Source organism: Aspergillus stella-maris (assembly GCF_047715825.1).
Source record: "Aspergillus stella-maris strain CBS 113639 unplaced genomic scaffold BDV14scaffold_76, whole genome shotgun sequence".
Lineage (NCBI taxonomy): Eukaryota > Fungi > Ascomycota > Eurotiomycetes > Eurotiales > Aspergillaceae > Aspergillus > Aspergillus stella-maris.
Window position 1 is genome coordinate 74,152 of NW_027396870.1, and position 20,222 is coordinate 94,373.

Consider the following 20,222-nt stretch of genomic DNA (forward strand, 5'->3'; position numbering starts at 1 on the left):
AGCGCGTCGCTATCGCACGTGACGTAGAGTAGATAATGGCGCCGCGCTTATCGCCTAGTACCTCCGGCTGTTTGCATGGTTCTAGGTATTTTCTAGGTATTATGGTCAAGTGGATCGGGCTTAAACGTATGTAGGTAGTAAGTCTTTTTCTTTTTTCTATGAGTACATTTCGATGCGATGAAGTAGGACGCCTAGTGTAGCAAGCCATCCCTAAAGTACAGGGGAAAACAACTGCGCCTTGGTATTTGAAGAGAGCCATAATGATGAAAGTAATATGCATAAGAAGCTGTAGGTAGGAATGTGGTTTTGCAGTAAGGAAGGAAGAGATCCAAACCCTTAGATGTCAATATCAATGTCCAGGTCCAGAGCCGCAATGTTCTCGTCGTCCATGGTGCGGTGACGGATCTTCCCGCCGCCTCCCTTGCTCATTTGTCTGTTCTGCGAGCCGGACGGGGTGCCGCTCTGTTTCGGTGTGCCGCCGGCGGGGGTTACGCTGCGGCTGGGGTTATCTTCCGACTTGTGCGTCTCTCCGTTCACATCGTGGTGAGTCTTTGCGAGTGTCTTGACACGGAGGAAGGGATTGATGTTGCCTTCGCCACGGGCAGCAGCTGCTGCGGCTTTGCGACTGGCCTTGCGCTCCTCGATCTGGGCGCGGCGCACGTTCTCGATGTTGAGTTTCTGGTTCCGCAGATTGAGTTGGAGGAGGCGGTCGTGCTCGGAAAGTTTGTCGTTGCGTGGCTTGCTGTTAGAGTTGAAGGCAGGCTTCGGCGTGTTGCTTGCGAGTTCGACTTGCAGTCTGTCAATTTCATCGTTGTTACCAACTTCTTGAGCAAGCTTCAACTTCTTCTCGAGTTCGTAGCGCTTAAAGAATGTTGTCTTGGAGTCGAGAGACCCTTGTTTGCGTAGCTTCTCGTTCAACTCCTCGGGCGTAAACTTATGGTTGAGTAAACGGTTGATGTCCGCTACCTTCTTGTTGAGTTGAGACCTCGTAGGCAACTTGCAGTCTTCAACCGCCATAGCCTGGCGCCATCGGTTGAATTCCGCCTGTGGGACATTAGCTGGCTTCAAGAAAAGAAAACCTGATGGTGACGTACCTCCGTAAACGGGGCTTCGGAGCAAGCGGCAAAGGGGAACTCGCGCGTGTTCTTGCCGTGGGCAAGTATAGCATATTGATCAGTGCAAAATGTACGACCGTTGGCGCCCTCCAGGGAATACTGCTTTCCTTCGGTTTTGATTCCTTGCAAAGTTAATATCGTCTTCACAAACAGTCAAAGTGAATGCTCACCTGTGATCATGCAAAGACGGTACTCATTGATTCCTTGGTTGTTCGGCCCAACGTTGAGACGAACATAGCATCCGGTCATGGCGGCCTCGAACCCGGGATAGAAGCAGACCTGCGCGAAGCCATTCCTGCCTACACGAGCCCGCTGGATCTCGTGGAGTGTAGCTGGAGGATCATCCCTAGGGGGTGTAGGCGAGCGTTCACGGTCATCCCATTCGACTTCGCTGTCGCCATCGGCATCTTCATCGGAGATTCGAGATCTTGATTTCGAATCCTTGGTCGTCGGTTCCCTGCGGCGGAGCTCGTCGCGTTTGCCCTTCTGCTCTCGCTGCCTCTTGTACGCCTCGATAGCCTCCGAAGCCTCGCCAACTTTTCGACCACCAAGCGTTGTTTTTTGCCGCGAACTCTTCCGGGCGCCGTCATCCAGACTGGCGGCACTGGCCTTGCGCTTGTTCTTCTTCGCCTTGCGAGCTTCCTCCCTCTCTCTGGAAGCTAGAAGGCGACGAAGAGCAAGATCCTGGTTGTGACGGTCTACCTCTTGCGCACGCTCTGACAGAAGCTGTTCTCTCTGAATCTCGGGCATCGCCATAATTTCCTTCTTGTCCTGTGCCGAGTGGTAGAGCTTCTCATATGAATAAATCGGACCCTCATCTTCAACACCATCATCCGAGCCCTCGGAGTCAGACGGTGCCTCGGATTCTGACATGCTGGCTGAGTTGAGAGAATCGGCAGCGGATCTGTGTTAGACGGGTTTCGTCAGTTTGCCTTCAGAGCACCAAGTGAACTCAAGAGTCACCGAAAACGGTAGAAAACGTACATTTCTCCATCCTCCTCCTCGTCATCGTCTCGCCGCGACTTGCGGGGACGGCGAATAGGTTTTGCAGTTCCTTTGCGACCCATGGCTGAAGAAGGTTCTGGAGATCGTAAGGCCGAAAGAGCGGAAGAGGCAGTAGATAACTTGCGAGGAGGGGACGCCTCGCCATCTGAAGTGTCGTCACCTGCCAGCGCTAGCAGCTCTGCGTCAAGGTCGTCCGCCATTGTGAATTGCTGACAGCTGGTGAACCGGCAATAACTATTGGGTGCGTGTTATGGAACGGGTCTCGGGACAAGTGAAGTGTCCCTTTCAGATGGAGATTCGCAGAGTCAAAGCGACTAGGCACCGTGTGAAATCGAAAAGAGCGAAGGGCCCCTGATCAGCTGTCGCAACGAGAGCAAAGGAGTCAACGGTGGCGATACTCGAGACAGAGGAGGGTAAATGAGGGTTCTCGTACTATAAAAACACAGACAACGAAGCAAGTCTGGTTATTCTAACATATATCTCCAGAAAAGCCTGCTCAGTGAAGGGTATTCGTGGGTGTGAATGGGCGCAGATGAAAGAGTGAAGTCTGAGTTACTGCCAGAAATCACACTTGGACTGCGATTGGGCCCAGAATGACGTTCCAGTCCAGGGATCCTTAGCGTGGGCGAGTGCCGAGCCGACCTGGACTAGCACCCCATTGTCTCTAGGCGCGCGGCTGTCTTCTTCAACAATCGGACCACTCCGGCTTCGGGCTACCTCCTTGCCCAGTGTATCATTATTCTATCTTGTTCAACTCGCAGCTGCAGGATGAAGTCTTTCGCAGCCCTGCAAAGGTGCCAATGGCACTTCTGTCACAGACCGACAGCTCCCCCGGTGCTCGATTTTCTCGCTCCGTCCGCCCTCCGCCACAGACACCGACAATACCACGCAACGCCAACGAAGTCGGCAGAACTGCAACCGCAATCGAGCTCCGCATCCCCAAAGCCGAAATATGTCCTCAATAAAAAGCAGCGGGAGTTCCTCGACAGCGCGCTGCGCGTCAACCAAGCTGGCGAATTAGCTGCTACCTTAATCTATACCGCGCAAACGCCGCAGGTCGTCCGATCGCATCCACACCTTCGGCCGTTGATGAAGCACATGTACGACCAGGAGGCTGGTCACCTTTCCACTTTCAACAGTATGATTGCCAAGCATAGGGTACGCCCGACAGCGATGTACCCTGTATGGGAAGCTGCTGCGACATTCCTGGGTTGGTCGACGGGTGTCATGGGGCGTGAGGCAGCGATGGCGTGTACCGAGGCTGTGGAGACGGAGATTGGATCGCATTACAACGAGCAAGTTCGGGAGATTTTGTCGTGGGAGGCCGATGCGCATAGCCGGGGAGAGGAGCTGGACGATGAGCTGAAGGAGATGCTGTCGACATTTCGAAGGATTCGGGATGAGGAACTTGAACATCTTGACCATGCAGTTGAGAACGATTCTAAAGAGGCACAGCCGTACGATCCGCTGGTTAATGTTATCCGAATCGGGTGCAGGACGGCCATTAAGATCAGTGAGAGGGTTTGATTGATTAAGGGACTTGCGGGCTGGCTACCGGCTGTGTACAATATAGATTTTTGGACCATGTACCATATCTTGGGTTAGTTTTGAAATATATCAGCAACCGAAACGATATCTATTCTATCTAACAAACAAGGGTATATACATAAACACATCTCTAATTCTGGTTCTTCTCCAGGTAATCCAAAAAGTTCTTCGAGAACCTCTGCACCTGCTGATAGACCTCCTCAAACCCATTGGCACCACCATAGTAAGGATCCTGAACAACCTCGCCCCCACCAGCCTGCTCATGCAACGTACCTCCAACTCCATAGTCCCCAAAAAGACGCACATCCGCAACCTTCTCACCAGCCTCAACACGAGCAGTTATCGAAGCAGCCGACGAAGCGCGAGTCCCCTTCCCCTTCGCAACACGCGCCGTGTTCTTACTCGACGTCGACAGGATAGATGCGCGCAAATCCTGCAGGTCTTCCAGGTTATACTTGTCCATTGCAATGAGGTAGTCGAAGTTCAGGAAGTCCTCGAGCGTGACTTTGCGGGCGAGGTGGTGGTAGTTCTTGATGTTGTGGCGGCGCAGCGTGGACATGGTTCGGGAGTCTGAGGGCTCACCGGCGTGGTAGGCGCCTGTGCCGGCGGAATCGATGTTGTTGATTAATAGGTGCGAGGCGGCGACATTGCGGAAGACGCCTTCTGCCATGGGGGAGCGGCCTGTTTGGTTTTAAGTCAGCTGTGCATGGTGCAGAAGAACTGAGGTTGGAGAGATTCCACACAGATATTTCCGAGGCAGACGAAGAGGACATTGACCGGTTGGCCATTGGATGAATTTGATTCCGTCATTTTCTTGGTTTTGTGCTGGTTCCTGGAACTCACGAGGGTGTAGATGCTTGAAGATGGCGGGGTTTTTATCTCCGGGCTTTATCGATAGACGCGTTGCGGCCTGAGGCATGTAAGATTTTTACGAGGTCGCCACTACCATGAAAGAGTCCGAGGCTTCTTCGAGAACCGTGATACTCTTTATCAGTTTCTTATTGAGACTCCTACTTTTATATACAGTATATTTGAATCATCGGGTATTCGAACCATGGCCGCAAATGTCGAAGATTAGCTCGTGAATAGCAGTCTGGCTGGCCACACTCAGCTGACTATGAGAGCAGAGTGCCCGGCCGCTTGAATACAGAGAGATCAGCCCTGTCAAGCCGGTTCCATACTTCGCAAACCTCGCTAACATTACCCTAAATACGCTGTAAGTGTTTCATGCTGCAGAGTCTCGGAAGGCAGATGTATAATTGAGACACTATCCGTCACTTCAAGAGAAGATCTTCTGTATCGTTCCGTACCCCGCGCATCGACGAACCATGACGACCACGCGTGCGACAGCTTCAAGGATTGGTAAACTAATAGTAAGACCGCCGGCTGTAGGCTCCAGGATAGATAAAAAAAGAAACTGCAGGGACCGTTGAGTCTGATCCAAAGGGCGACCAAGGACAAAGCGAATCATGAGCGGCAGCGACGTCACCGCCACAGGGCCGTGGCTGTGCGGGGAGCCGATCGGGGCGGTGGTTGGCCTAGCGACGGAGTGGGGCTGTTGTCAGCGCATTCCCGGGGGCTGCGTCAATTCGACGGCTTTGACCCATGGATGTTCAGGATATTCATCAAAGGTGTGTTTCACTGCAGGTGGCTCCGATGGCCGAGTTGTAGGTACGCATGACACGGCATCGACAAGGGCTCATTGTAGTACGGAAAGTGTAGTGATACTGATAGAGAGTGTACTTGTTGACACTGGACGGGTCCGCATGGAAGAACTCCGCAACCTAATATACTCGATGACGATAAGAGTAATCTATTTTCAGATCAAGCTTAACAGCATCTCTCCAGGCTGAAATCCAATCTTTGAATATCAATCTGTGGCGCTGCAACTCCACTTGGCGGTTTGCAGTCACTTGCCCCAAACAACCTGAACTTGGACGCAGCACCACCACTGCCGCCAGCCGCGCGCCCTCTTCCAGCCTGCATCTACCTGCTTCTTTCTTCTCGCCATATTCTCCTCATTTCGCGATTTCTGTCGTTTACGCTTAACGACCCTCTTTACGATTTACGACCTTCATTACCTGTATCGACTTCGAAACCTCGCCTAGGCTCGGGGTTTTAGCTTCATAAGCGTGCTCCAGCGCCTTGTCGCATTCCACCTCCTCCAAGAGGAATCTCAAGGGGTCGCATTATTGGCACAGGCTAGTCACTCGATAGTCGCCCGCGGCCATGTCCTATAATCGCCTAGGTGAGTGCACCATTGCTTTCCTTCTCTTATCGCACCCTGTTTGTTATGCCTAATCTGCATTGCGCGGCTCCCCTTCATTCTCGGCATCAAATTTCCTCCTGAAACTCTAGCTTCGGGGAACTCGCACGGGGTCGCACCATTGGAGGGGCCATTTGGCGTACTCGAACTTCATATCATAGCGTGAGCCCCTAAGCTAGTCTTATTTACCTTACACTGTGTCCTGGTCTTGTTGCTGTCGTTCCTATTTATCGTTGTTGTCGCTCTTGCGCATACTCCGCCCCGGCAACCCTTTGACATTCCAACTAGGGGACCCCTATGGGGAAGACCACGACACTCGTTCGCCTATAATGCAGCACAGCGATCTAAGCAATCGAACTCCGTCGCCCGGGCGGCCTCTCAACGGCTATCAATTATCTGATGGCCCGTATGGGCCTCATGACCACCTCGAAATGCCCTCGAGTGACCGCTTGGCGGAACAACCTACTGTAAGATTCCCACATTTTGAGACTCGGACTGATGCTAACACATTCTGTGCGATAGTTCTCTGTCGAGAGACTGCCGCACTCCTATGGTCACAATGAGAACTACGAAACGCGACACGGACAGAACTACCCTGGCTACGAATACTCTGTTGACCCTCAGGCACACCACGATGCTTACTATACACAACCATACCAACCTACAGTGACACCAGGACATGACAGTTACGACCTCGGCCAATATGGTAACCAACATTCTTACCACGACGATGAACCCATCCTCCAGCCAGAGGATTCCTTCCAGGCGCAAAACCCATACAGTGATGAATACGAGGAGGACATGACCATTGCCCCAACACCTAGTCCGGCTCCTCTTCGACGATGGAAGACGGTCAAGGAAGTGCAATTGTTCCAGGGTAACCTCGTTCTCGACTGTCCTATCGCTCCCAAGCTGCTCAACCAGATTCCTCACGCTGAGAACTCCCAGCGTGATGAGTTCACACATATGCGCTACTCCGCTGCTACTTGCGATCCAAACGATTTCTTTGAAGAGCGCTTTACCCTTCGTCAGAAGCTGTTCGCGAAACCGCGACATACAGAACTCTTCATTGTCGTCACTATGTACAACGAGGATGACTTCCTTTTCGCCAGAACTATGATCGGTGTGTTCAAGAACATTGAGCACATGTGTTCGAGGACTCGCAGCAAGACCTGGGGTAAAGATGCCTGGAAGAAGATTGTAGTCTGCGTCATCAGTGACGGTCGTGCTAAGATCAACCCGCGAACTCGTGCGGTGCTTGCTGGTTTGGGTTGTTACCAGGACGGTATTGCCAAGCAGCAAGTCAACGGCAAGGATGTCACGGCGCATATTTACGAGTACACAACGCAAGTTGGTCTGGAATTGAAGGGACAACAAGTCCATCTCAAGCCTCGCTCTGGAACACCCGTGCAGATGATTTTCTGTCTCAAGGAAAAGAACCAGAAAAAGATCAACTCCCACCGTTGGTTCTTCCAGGCTTTCGGTCGTGTTCTTGACCCCAACATCTGTGTTTTGCTCGATGCCGGTACGCAACCCGGGAAAGACTCAATCTACCATCTTTGGAAGGCTTTCGATGTCGAGCCCATGTGCGGAGGTGCTTGCGGTGAAATCAAAGTCATGTTGGATCACGGAAAGAAGTTGATCAACCCGCTGGTCGCCGGTCAGAATTTTGAGTACAAGTTGAGTAATATCCTGGATAAGCCTCTGGAGTCTGCCTTTGGTTTCATTTCCGTGCTTCCTGGTGCCTTCTCTGCCTACCGATACATCGCGCTACAGAACGACAAGAACGGCCAAGGCCCGCTTGAGCGCTACTTTGCTGGTGAGAAAATGCACGGTGCCAATGCTGGTATTTTCACTGCCAACATGTACCTGGCCGAGGATCGTATTCTTTGCTTCGAAATCGTTGCCAAGCGCAACTGCCGCTGGTTGCTCCAATACGTCAAGTCTTCCACCGGCGAAACCGATGTACCTGATCGAATGGCCGAATTTATTCTCCAGCGTCGTCGCTGGCTGAACGGTTCTTTCTTCGCGGCTGTCTATGCCATTACCCACTTCTATCAGCTTTGGCGCAGTGATCACAGCTTCATCCGGAAGTTTATGCTTTTCGTTGAAACTATCTATCAGCTCATCAACATGCTGTTCGCTTGGTTCGGCATTGTAAGTATCCATCTCTGCTCGTAAATACTTTTGCCAACTGCTTTAGGGTAATTTCTTCTTGGTCTTCCACATCCTCACGACATATCTTGGCGAAGAAAACCTCCTAGGAACTGTTGGTAAGGTCCTAGGTGTGGTCTTCGAATGGCTCTACCTCGCGACATTGGTGACTTGTTTCGTTTTGGCTTTGGGTAACCGACCCGGTGGATCCAACAAGCTATACATGACAATGGTGTATTTCTGGGTTTTCATCATGATCTACCTCGCCTTCGCTGCAGTCTTCGTAACGGTGCGGTCGATTCAGGAGGAGGTTGCGGACGGCGACTTTACCTTTTCAACGTTGTTCACCAACAGTACCTTCTTCTCAATTATCGTCTCGCTCGGCTCGACATACGTCATGTGGTTCGTCGCCTCGTTCATCTTCATGGACCCCTGGCACATGTTCACCTCTGTAAGTTTCACCCCTCGGTGCAAAAAAAGACAGCGAGCTAACCTGCGCAGTTCATCCAATATATCCTCCTGACTCCTACCTATATCAACGTCCTGAATATCTACGCCTTCTGTAACACTCACGACATTACTTGGGGTACGAAAGGTGACGACAAGGCCGAGAAACTGCCCTCCGCGAATCTCAAGCCAGGCGGCAAGGTCGACGTCAACATCCCACAGGATGATGGAGACCTCAACGCCCAATACGAGGCGGAACTCCTGAAATTCGCCAACAAGCCTCCCAAGGAGGTCCAGACGGTTTCTGAGGAGGAGAAGCAGGCCGATTACTACAAGGGCTTCCGATCCTCTGTCGTTCTCATCTGGGTGTTTTGCAACTTTGCTCTTGGTGCTGTTGTTCTCAGTGCCGCCGGTTTGGACCGCTTCAACGATGACGCAGAGCAGGCATCTGAGAACGAGAACAACCGAGCCAACATCTACATGGCCGTCGTGCTATGGAGTGTGGCAGGTCTTTCGATTTTCAAGTTCCTTGGTGCTATGTGGTTCCTTGTTGTGCGCATGGTAAGTCCTATTCAATCCCAGCCTCGATTGAGTTCAATACTAACAACCCATGCAGTTCCGTGGCGTTTAGACACATCATCTACCCCATCACCCCTGTATATCACCATCTATCCGAGCATTTGTTACCGGCGGGCTGTTCGGTTTCATGTTATTTCACACTGCAGGTTCAGCATGTTGCAACGACGATAAAGAAAAGACTTTATGTATGGGATGTACCTTTTCATGTTTTAGTGATTTTTTCCCGCTTTGATGGTTTTTTGCCGGATATACCTAGGTAGTTGTCTCGATTATTTGCTTCTATCTATGTTTTGTATGTAGACGACAAGGATACCTCTGTATGTACGACTTTATGGAGTTTGGTTTTTTCACCAATTCTGTCTTACATTTTGTGCCAGTAGCAATTGGTATGTGCAAATTGTACCCGTAGCTGTCTTTCTAGTAGTGGCGCTCGGCCACAATTCAAAGTTGCATCATCTAAACGCGGAGGTGATCGCTGTCAGTATATATTTCCAGCGCGACTCCAAGGACTCACAAGAAATTACTAACACTCGCCAGGAACCAAAGCGCTTGGTGGTATGTATTACTGACACTGGCCCTGATGCAAGGTACTTAAATGCCCGAAACACTTTCGAGTATCATCATCTCGAGCCGAGCTACAATCTGAGGTAGGTACCTGTTTATTTTGTCCCAAACCAGAGAATGAAGTTCAACTAGATGTCAAAGGCTTGTGGTATATAAGCATATATTTGGAACCTTTCTTCAACAATTAGCATCATTGGTCTAGTGGTAGAATTCATCGTTGCCATCGATGAGGCCCGTGTTCGATTCACGGATGATGCACTGGATTCTTTTTTTGATCACTATTTTTTTTGGTTGCTCCATCATATACTCCACAGTATGTAGACTCGCGCATACACCTAGCATTCAAGTAAGGATAAGTAATATCGGAATGATCTTGCCTTATGTATTAACTTTATCTGTCTATATGTATTTACTGTGTAACACGGGAGCAATTGGAGCCTACGACTTCGACTGCACGCAAATCGCAATCCCACCCAGCACAAGCGCCATACCGAGCCATGTCTCGCGCGCAATGACCTTCCTCTCTACATACCATTCGCCGAGCACGGTGAATAGGAACGCGCTTGAGTTTGCAAGCGGGACTGTTAGGGAGAGTTCTGCGTACAAGCACTGTCAGCAGTTTGCAAAGTGACAACTTGGGTTGTTGTATAGGTAGTGTATACGCACCATGCTTCCCAACAAGAAGAAAGAACCACACGCTCCCCGTGAGATTTATAATGAGTGGGACCGAGTACGCGGGTGTACGGAGGAGATTGACGACCGTCCAGAATATAGAGATTATTTTTGTCCTCAGCCACGAATTGTTGTTGTTCATCCATGCTGGCGTTGGCGTGATAGTAGACGCATCCGCCGCGGGAGGGAGCGGTTGGTCTTCGTCGCTTTCGCTCTCATCATTCCTATCGCCATCATCTCTTGTTGTGCTGGACTGCGATCGCGTAGGCTGCAGCTCTGTTGGCGGTGTCTGTGCCTGCAACTTCTCCTGCCGTGCATTAAAGTCTGCCGCGGCGCGACGGATAAATGGCGTTGTGAAGCCCCATGCTACGCCGACGAGGAGGAAGGAGAGGATGTAGTTGAAGATGGGGGGTTGGTTGGCGGGTATAGGTGCGGCGTCCGGGATATCAGTGTCGGGGAGCATGGTTGTCAAGGCGGATTGAATTAGATTGGGTAGTTGTTCCTGTGGTGTTGCGATGATTGTTAAGGTGCAGCTTGTAGCGTGTGTGTGAGGATTACCTCCGGAGCTTCTCCGCATTAGACCACGTGATCTTGGTATACTCATGCAGATAGCGTCAAGAAGTGGTTCATAATGTTTCTCCTTGTGCAGTGTGGAACCTGCTTTGAGCGGTACTTGAGGGGTTATCAGAACGGGTATGCGCTATTCTTGTTCTCGCATCTGCCTGCGGTTACATGCCAGAATTAACTTCTACCGAGTATACATGGACAACCACCGCACCTCTCGACATATTGTTGATAACGGAATTGAAAGTCTACTACAAGTACAGATACTCAATTTCCAAATAGCCGAAGCAGAGCAGACCGCCACCCCTTCAACTCACCTGCTCAACAAACTCCCAGCCTTCCACAACAACCCCAAACAACACAGATTCCCCGTCCACCAACACAACCCCCTAAGCGGCGCAAGATTTGGCCTCCCCCAAATGTAAACAACCGCATACGCCACTCTCGCAAGTGTATACCCCACAACCGCCCGATTAATCAGTTCACTCTTCACCACCGCAAAACTAGCCATGCACACAGCCCCAACAAGCAACGTATAATTCTCAACGGCATTTGCATTCGCGCTCTCATTGCGGCGGAGCATAAAGAATGTACCCTGGCTGATTTTTCCAGATGATACGGCGGCTTCCGCTGGACCATGGCCCTTTAGGTCTTCGCGGGGTGAGTAGGCGTTGTTGATGCCGTAGTATTGTTTTAGGATTTGGGGGGAGAGAGCGGCGTAGGAGAGGATGAAGTTTAGGATTAGGGCTGCGGGGCCGAGGTTTGGGATTGGGTTTTGGCTGGGGGGGGCCTAGGCCTAGGGTGGTGAGGAGGCCGAGGGGCATTGTTTTGGGCGGTTTGGTGGATTGGTGCTCTAGGTATCTTGGTAGGCAGGCAAGTTCAGGTGTATAAGGCAGAGGGGATGGCGGAAAGAGACTGTGGAAAAGGTAGTGAAGAAGGGAAGGGAAGGGTGTGGGTAGCTTTATACTTCATACGGATCTGTGTTGTGGTCAGCTGCAGGAGCATGATTCATGATTGTTCATAGAACCAAGTTGTCTGCAGATAAATGTACCAGCAAACCGGATTCTTCAGTCGGCTTCTACGGTTCCATCGGTAAGGTGGATGATGATCCAGTGGGGTTGGCTTAGGGGGCCGAAAACCTTGGACTCGCGGACTCGCGGTGCTCCGATGCTGAGATATTACTTTACTGGCGCTCATTGATATATTCCTGTTGTAGCTGTGCAATTGTAGGGTATGTATATCCACCTCATGGAAGATTACTCCCGAGCTCTAGTAGATCTAGATAATTATACATATAAGTACAACTAATGGAGTAAATATATACCTGTGCAGGATGGTACATGTGACTGCTTTCCGTTTAAGCCCGTTGACGCACATTGATGCTACTCCTGCTTGTCCGTCTCCCTCAAAAGCTCAACCTGCAGCGCCGGAATCTGCACGCCCACCGCGCGACCACTGCCATCAAGGTCAAAGACAAACTCGTCCAGCCCCTGACCCTCGTATCGTAACTTATCGAGATCCATCCACGACACACAAGTTGGAGTCCCGTTATCTGCTAGCTCGGTCTTATCCTGGAAGACTGCCCGGAAAGCTTGTCTCGAGACAACACCAGTACCAGCGATAGTGTCGTGATCAACCGACTGCGTATAATACAGCCGAATGCTTAGATCCGCCGGGTCAGCAATCCCCAGCAAGCCGGCTAGCGTCGCTCGGAAGTCGGTGCCGTTACTGATGAACTCGTCGATGTATAATCCGGGCAGCTCATCGTACGTCACGGTAATCGACGAATTCAGTCTAGATGTCTGATACGCACCCCCAAAATTCTGCGCCACCTGCTCCATGGCCGATACCATTAGGGCCTCAAGCACAACGTCTCCAATCATATCGGCATGCGCGTTAAGATCAGCGGGGGCCACGGTATCAGCGGAGAGAATGGCAAAACCGACGCCAAAATCAGGGACCAGACCGAGATATGAGCTGTAGAGACCTTGGCTAACTCCTTCATTGCTCAGAACTGTGTAGACGTCAACCATCCAAGTATTAGGGTACGAGCCGCCGCTGTAGATGACCCACGGTAAGCCGAGCGAGTTGGCGGGTTGGAGGTATGCGAAACAGGGCTGAGCCAGCGGTTGGTTTGGGCTGGGCTCAGCAGGGTTGAGTTGAGTATTGCTTGGCCAGCAATAGAGAGATCAGTTATTGTTGTGAACAGGGATTTTGGTCTGGACCGTTAGAGGTTTGGCTTGGATAAATTAGGCGGGTCAATGATGACTTACGCTTCATCGCCGGCCTGGTGAGCTGACCAGCCGCTGGCGTTTCTACTCACGGGGATAATCCCGTTGTTTGAATTGAGGGGCGCGAATATTGTGGTTTGTGTCATGCCCAGGACTTCGAATATGTCTTGCTGGAGGACCTGGTCGAAAGGCTTTTCTGCAATGCGTTCGATAATGTAGCCGAGAAGCTGGAAGGCCATGTTGGAGTAGCTGGGGGTTACACCGGGTGGCGCAATAGGAGATTCGTTCGCTAGGTATCGGATGAACTCTGCAGGTATTAGCTCACGGGGCTGGTAGAAACAAGTTGAAGTCATACCGCCGCTACCGCACTTCTTCACACTGTCACAGCAAGGACGAGGGACATCCTGCTGTGGAGGTAGACCGGCCTCGGCAGGACTTTCCTGCAGAGTGACATCGGCAGAGCAATCTGTTTCTCGCATGTTAGGTCTTGTCATAAGGCTGGTCATGACAATGCTTACAGTCCCTTGGGATCCCAGACATATGACTCGCAAGCTGTCCGACAGTAACATCATCCCAAGATACGTGGTCAATAGCCATCGAAGTTCTCGGGCCATGAACCAGCTCAGGGAGATACTTGGTAACGGGATCATTCAAGTCCTGGTCTCCAGCGGAAAGGAGCAGGCTCCATACAGTAAAGACCTCGGTGAGCCCACCGATGCGGTAGATACTGTCTTCATCCGCGATGCGTGAGCCGGCCACAGAATGGTTCAACGCAGGGGCCGTATGATGATACTGCCAGAAGAAGGGCTGGTCCTGCGCGTTGCCAGCATCGACCGAGAACAGGGCAATGCTGAAGGTGGTATTTGGGGAAACGTCCCCATGAGAACCGGTACTGGTTATCACCAGCGTATTGAGTTCCTTAGTCAGAGCGTCCAGGGCACTCGTAATGGTCTTGTCGCTTGTGTCGAGTGTGAACGAAGGGTATGTCGGACCGAGGAGCCGACACGGTGTGAAAGAAAGGGCTGAGGACAAGAGAGAGAAGAATGTCGCTGCGCGAGGAATTGAAACTAACATCTTGGACCAGTGGCAATTGCTTTGATTTGATTTGAGATTAGGTCTCTGCTTCCTGTCTTTTTTATATGCAAGATCGGAACGGTGATACTGAGGCTCTTGGCGGATCGTTCGCGTCGGCTCGGCGATAGACAAGCACTGCCACCGTCATAGATTGGGGGCCTATTTCAGCCCCTTTTGATATTAAAGACAAGCTGAGGAGCCAAGGTGTACATATTGGAAATAATTACCAGTTGCCCATAATCTGGTCAAAGGACGGTCCAAAGAAGAAATCAGAATGCAGTTGCGAGTCTGGGGCGCTGAGAGCCAGCGCATCCCACGAAGAGCCATGCGCCAGTTCCGTAACTTCCATAAATCTGTTTATGTCAGTATGACATGACGTTTGTTGTTGTTCGATGTCGTGGGCGCGAGTGTGAGAGCGGTGTCTCTGTCTGTTCTCAAGTTCTTCCACCCAACTTTTGATCCGAACCACACGCTTCTTAAAGTCGAAGAAAACATCTCGAGCGCCATTGGCATCTTTGTCGAGCGTGCACAATGCCCCAATTCGTGATTCCAGTTTTGATAGAATGCTCAGAAATGATGCAGTCTGTTCGGGCGTCCAGGTTGCCACCGTGTGCCTGTAAGCAGCAAGTAGGGCAAACCCCATTTGCACCCACTGCGTGTTGTTGAAACCAACTTCGTCGCGTGCTGGGAGCTGAAGGTATGTATTGAGGATAGACATGGCCGAGACACGTATCGACACTGACATCTCATCTCTCCAGGTATCGGAGAGGGGCCAAGGTTGTTGGCCGTTGAAATTGAGAGCTAGCTGGTACAGACAGAGCCCGGTAGCATGGTATTGTATGGCAAGGAGAGCTTGGTTCACCATTACATCAGTGTCTATAGTCTCTCTCAATTGCGTGTAAACGTACGACTTTCGTGGATATCAAATGTCAAATGACGACGGAACGCTTCCATATCGGCCTTGAGGTTGGCGATGTATAACTCCGAGCCCGAACCAGGTTTTTCCAAGTCTACTGCGTGTTTGGCAGACATCTTGTCAATTTTCTCTGTGATAAGTTGGAGCTGTATAATGTAGTTGATGTATCTGTCGTGGGGATACTCATTGGCTTCGAGGAGAGCCTTGCAACATTCCTCTTGATACGGGAAACGGATCATAGTAGTTGACTTCTGTACAAGCATCGCAATCCTAATTTCAAGGTCAGCAAAGATTCAATGGTTTTTCAGAGTACAGAACTTACGAGGCCGATAGATAATAACAGCCCAAAACAGCCCTCTGCTCATCGCTTCCCCAAGAAGGTCGACTCAACGTCGGATCCTGCAGATTGTCTCGAGGCCCAAATCGCAAACCAGTTTTCCACATCTTCGTCTGCGGTGGCCGGTCCAAGCGAAGATCTGTCACAAGGCTAACAGCCAGTTGGAGGAATTGAGTATACCGGTGTGGCTTGGAGTGATAATGAGACCTGTCCATGGCCGTACTGTCAGATGGACGGAACACGGTGTCAGAGTCCACTAAAGCTTACCATGCAAGGAAGACTAGCAGACCCTGGAGTAACTCAAATGATACTTCTCCGTCCACAATCATGCGTGACGCGACGGTCTTCTTGAATTCGTGGCCCAGCGCCCGTTGCAGCGACATGTTCTCGTACGAAGCCGCTGCCATGATGGCTGAAAAAAGGAATGGCTTCGTTTGGCGAAGCTCCTCAACTGGAAGAGAAGAACATATAACTACGAATGGAAAGGATGGGATCATCTTGGCCTTGAAGTTGCTGAGATACCGTTCGGCAGTGTCTAGAGCCAGGAAGCCTCGACTGATGAAGTCCTGGAGAGCGGACTTGCCGTCGAAGAAAGGCGTGGGAATATCCTTACTGGCTAAACCAGCTCGGTCGACCGTAAGCTCATTGATCTTTGATTCTAGTGCTGCAATCTTCCTGGAGGTGAGTTAGAAGGAAGTAAGCTGGGCACTATAGCATGCTCACCTATCCTTCTGGAAGCCTCTAAACCGGCGACCAGTCTGGCGGTTTAGACATTCTTTTCCTAGGCGACGGCACCTGCGTAGTATACGTCAGAACTGGCCTGTCTCCCAAACGTACTCCGTAGAGCAGTCCTACCGATTGCAGGCGTCGGTATCGACTGGGCCCCGAACACAACGCACCTTGGAATCAGCACAGCTTTGACATGTCTTTGAGACGGGAGACATTGTGTTGCTAGCCTATGCAAGCATGCCCTAGAAAGCTCTGAGCTACCAAAGATAGCATAGAGATGACCATGCAGGTGGTCAAGTATCTAACAAACAGCTGCTTCGAGCGGCTGGTGATTGGCCAACCCAAGCCGCCTGACTCATCCAGAGCAAAGGGCGGTATTTACCGGCAGAATATCATCGCCATTCTGCTCCTCACCCTTGCAGCTTGGAACTGGCAGGTGCAGAATATTCAGGAACGGTGAATTCAGGCTCCAGTGGGCTTGCATTAGAGGAAGCCAGTCGGCCACCCGCCACACTAACATAGGTAAGTATTCGCAAAGTTCCTATACAACACCACGTCGAGTACTACTCTGTACATATCCCAACTGAGTTCAGTGGAACGCACCCCAACCGGGTAGTTAGTTTGAAACAAAATAAAGAGCAAACAAAGGATCTACTGTTCTCGAGGCAACACCGCTTAGTCTGAATCCAGGGATGCTCGCAGCACAGAAGTTGAAAGGGGGAACACGAATGAGGCGAGGTGCTGCCCGGACCAGCCTATCATACGGGTCGAGAGCCTCGGATTGGGCCGTGCTCGTTGACAGGGGTGTCTGAGCGCTAGATGTTCAAGAGATAATGGCTCTGATAATAATCATGTGGTTAGCAATAGTTCCCCGATCGTATTGTGAGTAACTAATCCTGACTGCAATGATGGATATATGCTAGAACCTGGAACCTTCATGGAATGATGATAGAATCATGGGCTCAGGACTGGCCGCAGTTCGTACTCCAGCGGAAAAGGGTGGCTTGGGGTACTTAAGCCTTATCGGGACTAGTGGCTGGGGAACATGACCTCGATTGCTATTTTAACACTGCTTTAATTTCTTGAGATCATACCAGGAAATGAAGAGGCTACTTCACCACTACTGTACAGATGCCGAGCGAAATCCGACAGATCAATTTCCGTGGCGCTGGTGAATTGACCACGTCCAGACCTCGGATGCCCAGATCGGCTTCATCTGTGGGAACGAACAGGGACTGGACTTCAGGTTCGTTTCAATGGCTTCCAGTTCCTGACTCTGCCTCCGCCCCACTTCAACGGCTCTACGCCAAACAACATAAGATGAGTGTCGTAGATCTCTGCAGAAGAAACCTGGCAGGCACGCTCCCACGTGAAGAATCTGAGGAGAACCTCGAGGATTCCATGGATGGCTTAGACTCTGGACTTTGGAGATCTCGCTTACCTTTAGGTTACCAGTCTATCAATTGCAATATCGCCCACAGTCAGACTCATAAATCAGAACCCCAAGCGAAAGCTTATGACTGTAACCCCAGAATCAGCACACTCAACGGACCGCATTAGGCATTGTCCTGCGCATAGCGTATCGGCGTATCCCCCGAGCATATGCAAGTGTGGCCTGGGTTCTGGTCCCCTTTTTCATCTATAGTACTGCGGGAATTGGGCTGTAGGGCAGATAGCGTACATCACACATAGTACAATAATGCAGAGATAGATGGAAATGACCACGGTTGGTAAGATAGTTACATAAGAATCTACATCTATGACAAGGTCTCTTTTCTTTTTCTCTCCAAGGATGAGATGATTTGTATGCATAATTGGGTGTAGCCAGTGCTGGCGGTGTGCCCCTAAGGGAGCGTAAAGGGCATTATCTAAGCCAACTCTGGGAGAGGTTGAAACGCCGGAGTCGCTCGTTCGTCCAGCGCCTCTCCTGCCCCTTCTCTCTCTTCCGCTCTCCAGTCTTCCAGCTCCCTATCCCCCATTACCCTCTTCCCTCTTCCCTCCACCCCCCTTCCGTCCCTTTGCGATAGAGATTGGCCTCTCCGCCTCTGTTCGCTTCCTCCGCCGTGTTTTTTCCTTACTCTTGCTTTCCGGGGCGCTTTCGTTCTTTTCTCCGCTTTTCCATCTCGTTATTTTTTGCTGCTATAGTCCGCCCATGCCCCTTGAACGCCGAAAGCCAGGCCAGCTGCGACAGTAGGAGTCAACCACAACTCCTCTCTGCGTCATATCGAACAAACCGGAATTCTGTGACTGTAATTGGATGGACACGATCGGGCATTCGCCGAACGAACAACCAACGTCGCTACTTCCTCGAGCCTCGGCCAGCAACACCTACCTGGCCCGCTAATAATAACTTTTAATTCCAACTCGCGCGATCGTTGCGTGTCCTCCGCTCATTACACTTCTCAGCCTGGCGCCCATTCCTTTTCGCTCCTTCCGTATCCTTTGTTTTGTCCATTGGGGATCTTGAGTTGACGATCGACGCTCGATTGCTGCTGAAAGGGGTTTCGCCGGATTCCTCCTTCCGCCAGAACTAGCCCTGCCTTTTTCTACGAACCGTTTACGATAAAACTTTCCACGATGGCATTCCTCTTCAAATCCAAGAAGAACCAGCAGGCTACTGGCCTACCTCCTGCAACGAGAAACGTCCATACCTCTGAAGGAACACCAGCGGGCTCTGGAGCCACGCTGAATGGGTCGAAAGACGGAGTGCCCTCGTCGCAGACACCGACTCCGAGCGGTAGTTATAATAATTCTTTGAACTCGGTCAATAGTGCCAGTAGCCCGGATCAGCAGCGGGTGCGGCAACGGGCCGAGTCTGAGTCTCAGGTTGGTCTCCGGTTTTTGCAGGCTCCAATTCGCAATAACACTCTTTGGCGAATACATTTGGTTTATTGTACTGACGACTCTAGGCTCAGCGATCCCAGCCGCCCGCGGCGAATCCTAATTCTCCAGGCTCCAGCCCCGGTGCATCCCTCTACCCTTGGTCCCAACGCCGATTGAACTTTTCGTCCCCGCAAGCGAATCCCTTCCCCCGATATGGTGCGGCAATCAACTCGGTCGCCTCAAAGGAAGGCGATGTTTACATGATGGGTGGTTTAATAGATGGGTCGACCGTTAAGGGAGATCTTTGGATGTTCGAAAGCAGCAGCGGAAATCTGTCTTGTTTTCCAATCGCAACAGTTTCTGAGGGCCCAGGACCTCGCGTCGGCCATGCGAGCTTGCTCGTTGGCAATGCGTTCATCGTCTTTGGTGGTGACACCAAAGTGGATGAGACTGACACCCTCGATGACACACTCTACTTGCTCAATACTTGTATGCGCCACAACTCTCACCATACGATCTGCAATTGCCCGAAACCGCTAACCCCTATCGCACCAGCCTCCCGGCAATGGTCGCGCTCAATACCCCCAGGTCCCAAACCCACCGGACGATACGGCCACACCCTGAATATCCTTGGCTCGAGACTCTACGTTTTCGGAGGACAGGTGGAAGGATACTTCTTCAATGATCTGGTTGCCTTTGATCTCAATCAATTGCAGGCTCCCAACAATAAATGGGAGTTCCTCATTAAGAACAGTCATGAAGGCGGACCTCCACCTGGCCAGATCCCCCCTGCGCGAACAAACCACACCATTATCAGCTTCAATGACAAATTGTATCTGTAAGTCGCTGGTCGTTTCCTTTGTCCGCTCTTATCGCTTACCTATGGCAGGTTTGGAGGAACGAACGGAGTACAGTGGTTCAACGACGTCTGGTCTTATGACCCTCGGTCCAATTCATGGACTCAGTTGGACTGTGTTGGATTCATTCCCACCCCTCGGGAAGGACATGCGGCAGCCCTTGTTAACGATGTGATGTACGTGTTTGGTGGACGAACAGACGAAGGAATCGATCTCGGCGATCTTGCAGCCTTCCGCATCACTACCCGCCGATGGTATTCTTTCCAGAACATGGGCCCAGCACCTTCTCCGCGATCGGGCCATAGCATGACGGCATTCGGAAAACAGATCATCGTTCTGGC

The 20,222-nt window shown here is 51.2% G+C and overlaps 8 protein-coding genes and 1 non-coding gene across 9 annotated transcripts; 4 read left to right on the top strand and 5 right to left on the bottom strand.

Moving 5' to 3' along the window:
- Positions 1 to 336: 336 nt before the first annotated feature.
- On the bottom strand, positions 337 to 2,320 carry BDV14DRAFT_192836 (RNA polymerase-associated protein; the record flags this gene model as incomplete). The annotated part of the gene is made up of 4 exons (XM_073771678.1): positions 337 to 1,044; positions 1,095 to 1,237; positions 1,286 to 2,019; positions 2,100 to 2,320. The coding sequence occupies 4 exons, from the start codon at positions 2,318 to 2,320 to the stop codon at positions 337 to 339; spliced, it is 1,806 nt and encodes a 601-aa protein (XP_073623613.1).
- A 500-nt stretch (positions 2,321 to 2,820) lies between these two features.
- BDV14DRAFT_139394 (demethoxyubiquinone hydroxylase family protein) lies at positions 2,821 to 3,723 on the top strand. The gene has a single exon (XM_073766307.1). It carries the CDS (start codon positions 2,889 to 2,891, stop codon positions 3,645 to 3,647), a length of 759 nt encoding a protein of 252 aa, XP_073623614.1. The 5' UTR covers positions 2,821 to 2,888; the 3' UTR covers positions 3,648 to 3,723.
- A 75-nt stretch (positions 3,724 to 3,798) lies between these two features.
- Positions 3,799 to 4,617, bottom strand: ltpA (tyrosine protein phosphatase LTP1; the record flags this gene model as incomplete). The annotated part of the gene is made up of 3 exons (XM_073771679.1): positions 3,799 to 4,349; positions 4,412 to 4,506; positions 4,601 to 4,617. 3 exons carry the CDS (start codon positions 4,615 to 4,617, stop codon positions 3,799 to 3,801), a joined length of 663 nt encoding a protein of 220 aa, XP_073623615.1.
- An 851-nt stretch (positions 4,618 to 5,468) lies between these two features.
- chsA (chitin synthase I) lies at positions 5,469 to 9,520 on the top strand. Its single transcript, XM_073770179.1, has 6 exons — positions 5,469 to 5,916; positions 6,223 to 6,401; positions 6,457 to 8,091; positions 8,138 to 8,539; positions 8,590 to 9,096; positions 9,152 to 9,520. Exons 1-6 carry the CDS (start codon positions 5,898 to 5,900, stop codon positions 9,164 to 9,166), a joined length of 2,757 nt encoding a protein of 918 aa, XP_073623616.1. The 5' UTR covers positions 5,469 to 5,897; the 3' UTR covers positions 9,167 to 9,520.
- A 345-nt stretch (positions 9,521 to 9,865) lies between these two features.
- Positions 9,866 to 9,936, top strand: BDV14DRAFT_t128. The gene has a single exon. It is a non-coding gene; the product is annotated as a tRNA-Gly (tRNA).
- A 180-nt stretch (positions 9,937 to 10,116) lies between these two features.
- On the bottom strand, positions 10,117 to 10,813 carry BDV14DRAFT_204518 (uncharacterized protein; the record flags this gene model as incomplete). Its single annotated transcript, XM_073774537.1, has 2 exons — positions 10,117 to 10,274; positions 10,345 to 10,813. The coding sequence occupies 2 exons, from the start codon at positions 10,811 to 10,813 to the stop codon at positions 10,117 to 10,119; spliced, it is 627 nt and encodes a 208-aa protein (XP_073623617.1).
- A 1,483-nt stretch (positions 10,814 to 12,296) lies between these two features.
- On the bottom strand, positions 12,297 to 14,219 carry BDV14DRAFT_204519 (serine hydrolase domain-containing protein; the record flags this gene model as incomplete). Its single annotated transcript, XM_073774538.1, has 5 exons — positions 12,297 to 12,928; positions 12,988 to 13,133; positions 13,188 to 13,452; positions 13,501 to 13,611; positions 13,664 to 14,219. 5 exons carry the CDS (start codon positions 14,217 to 14,219, stop codon positions 12,297 to 12,299), a joined length of 1,710 nt encoding a protein of 569 aa, XP_073623618.1.
- A 223-nt stretch (positions 14,220 to 14,442) lies between these two features.
- On the bottom strand, positions 14,443 to 16,416 carry BDV14DRAFT_204520 (Zn(II)2Cys6 transcription factor; the record flags this gene model as incomplete). The annotated part of the gene is made up of 6 exons (XM_073774539.1): positions 14,443 to 15,071; positions 15,128 to 15,405; positions 15,458 to 15,679; positions 15,740 to 16,147; positions 16,196 to 16,267; positions 16,328 to 16,416. 6 exons carry the CDS (start codon positions 16,414 to 16,416, stop codon positions 14,443 to 14,445), a joined length of 1,698 nt encoding a protein of 565 aa, XP_073623619.1.
- A 2,171-nt stretch (positions 16,417 to 18,587) lies between these two features.
- Positions 18,588 to 19,961, top strand: BDV14DRAFT_139466 (putative cell polarity protein (Tea1)). Its single transcript, XM_073766308.1, has 3 exons — positions 18,588 to 19,027; positions 19,111 to 19,513; positions 19,580 to 19,961. Exons 1-3 carry the CDS (start codon positions 18,779 to 18,781, stop codon positions 19,864 to 19,866), a joined length of 939 nt encoding a protein of 312 aa, XP_073623620.1. The 5' UTR covers positions 18,588 to 18,778; the 3' UTR covers positions 19,867 to 19,961.
- The last annotated feature ends 261 nt before the right edge of the window (positions 19,962 to 20,222 follow it).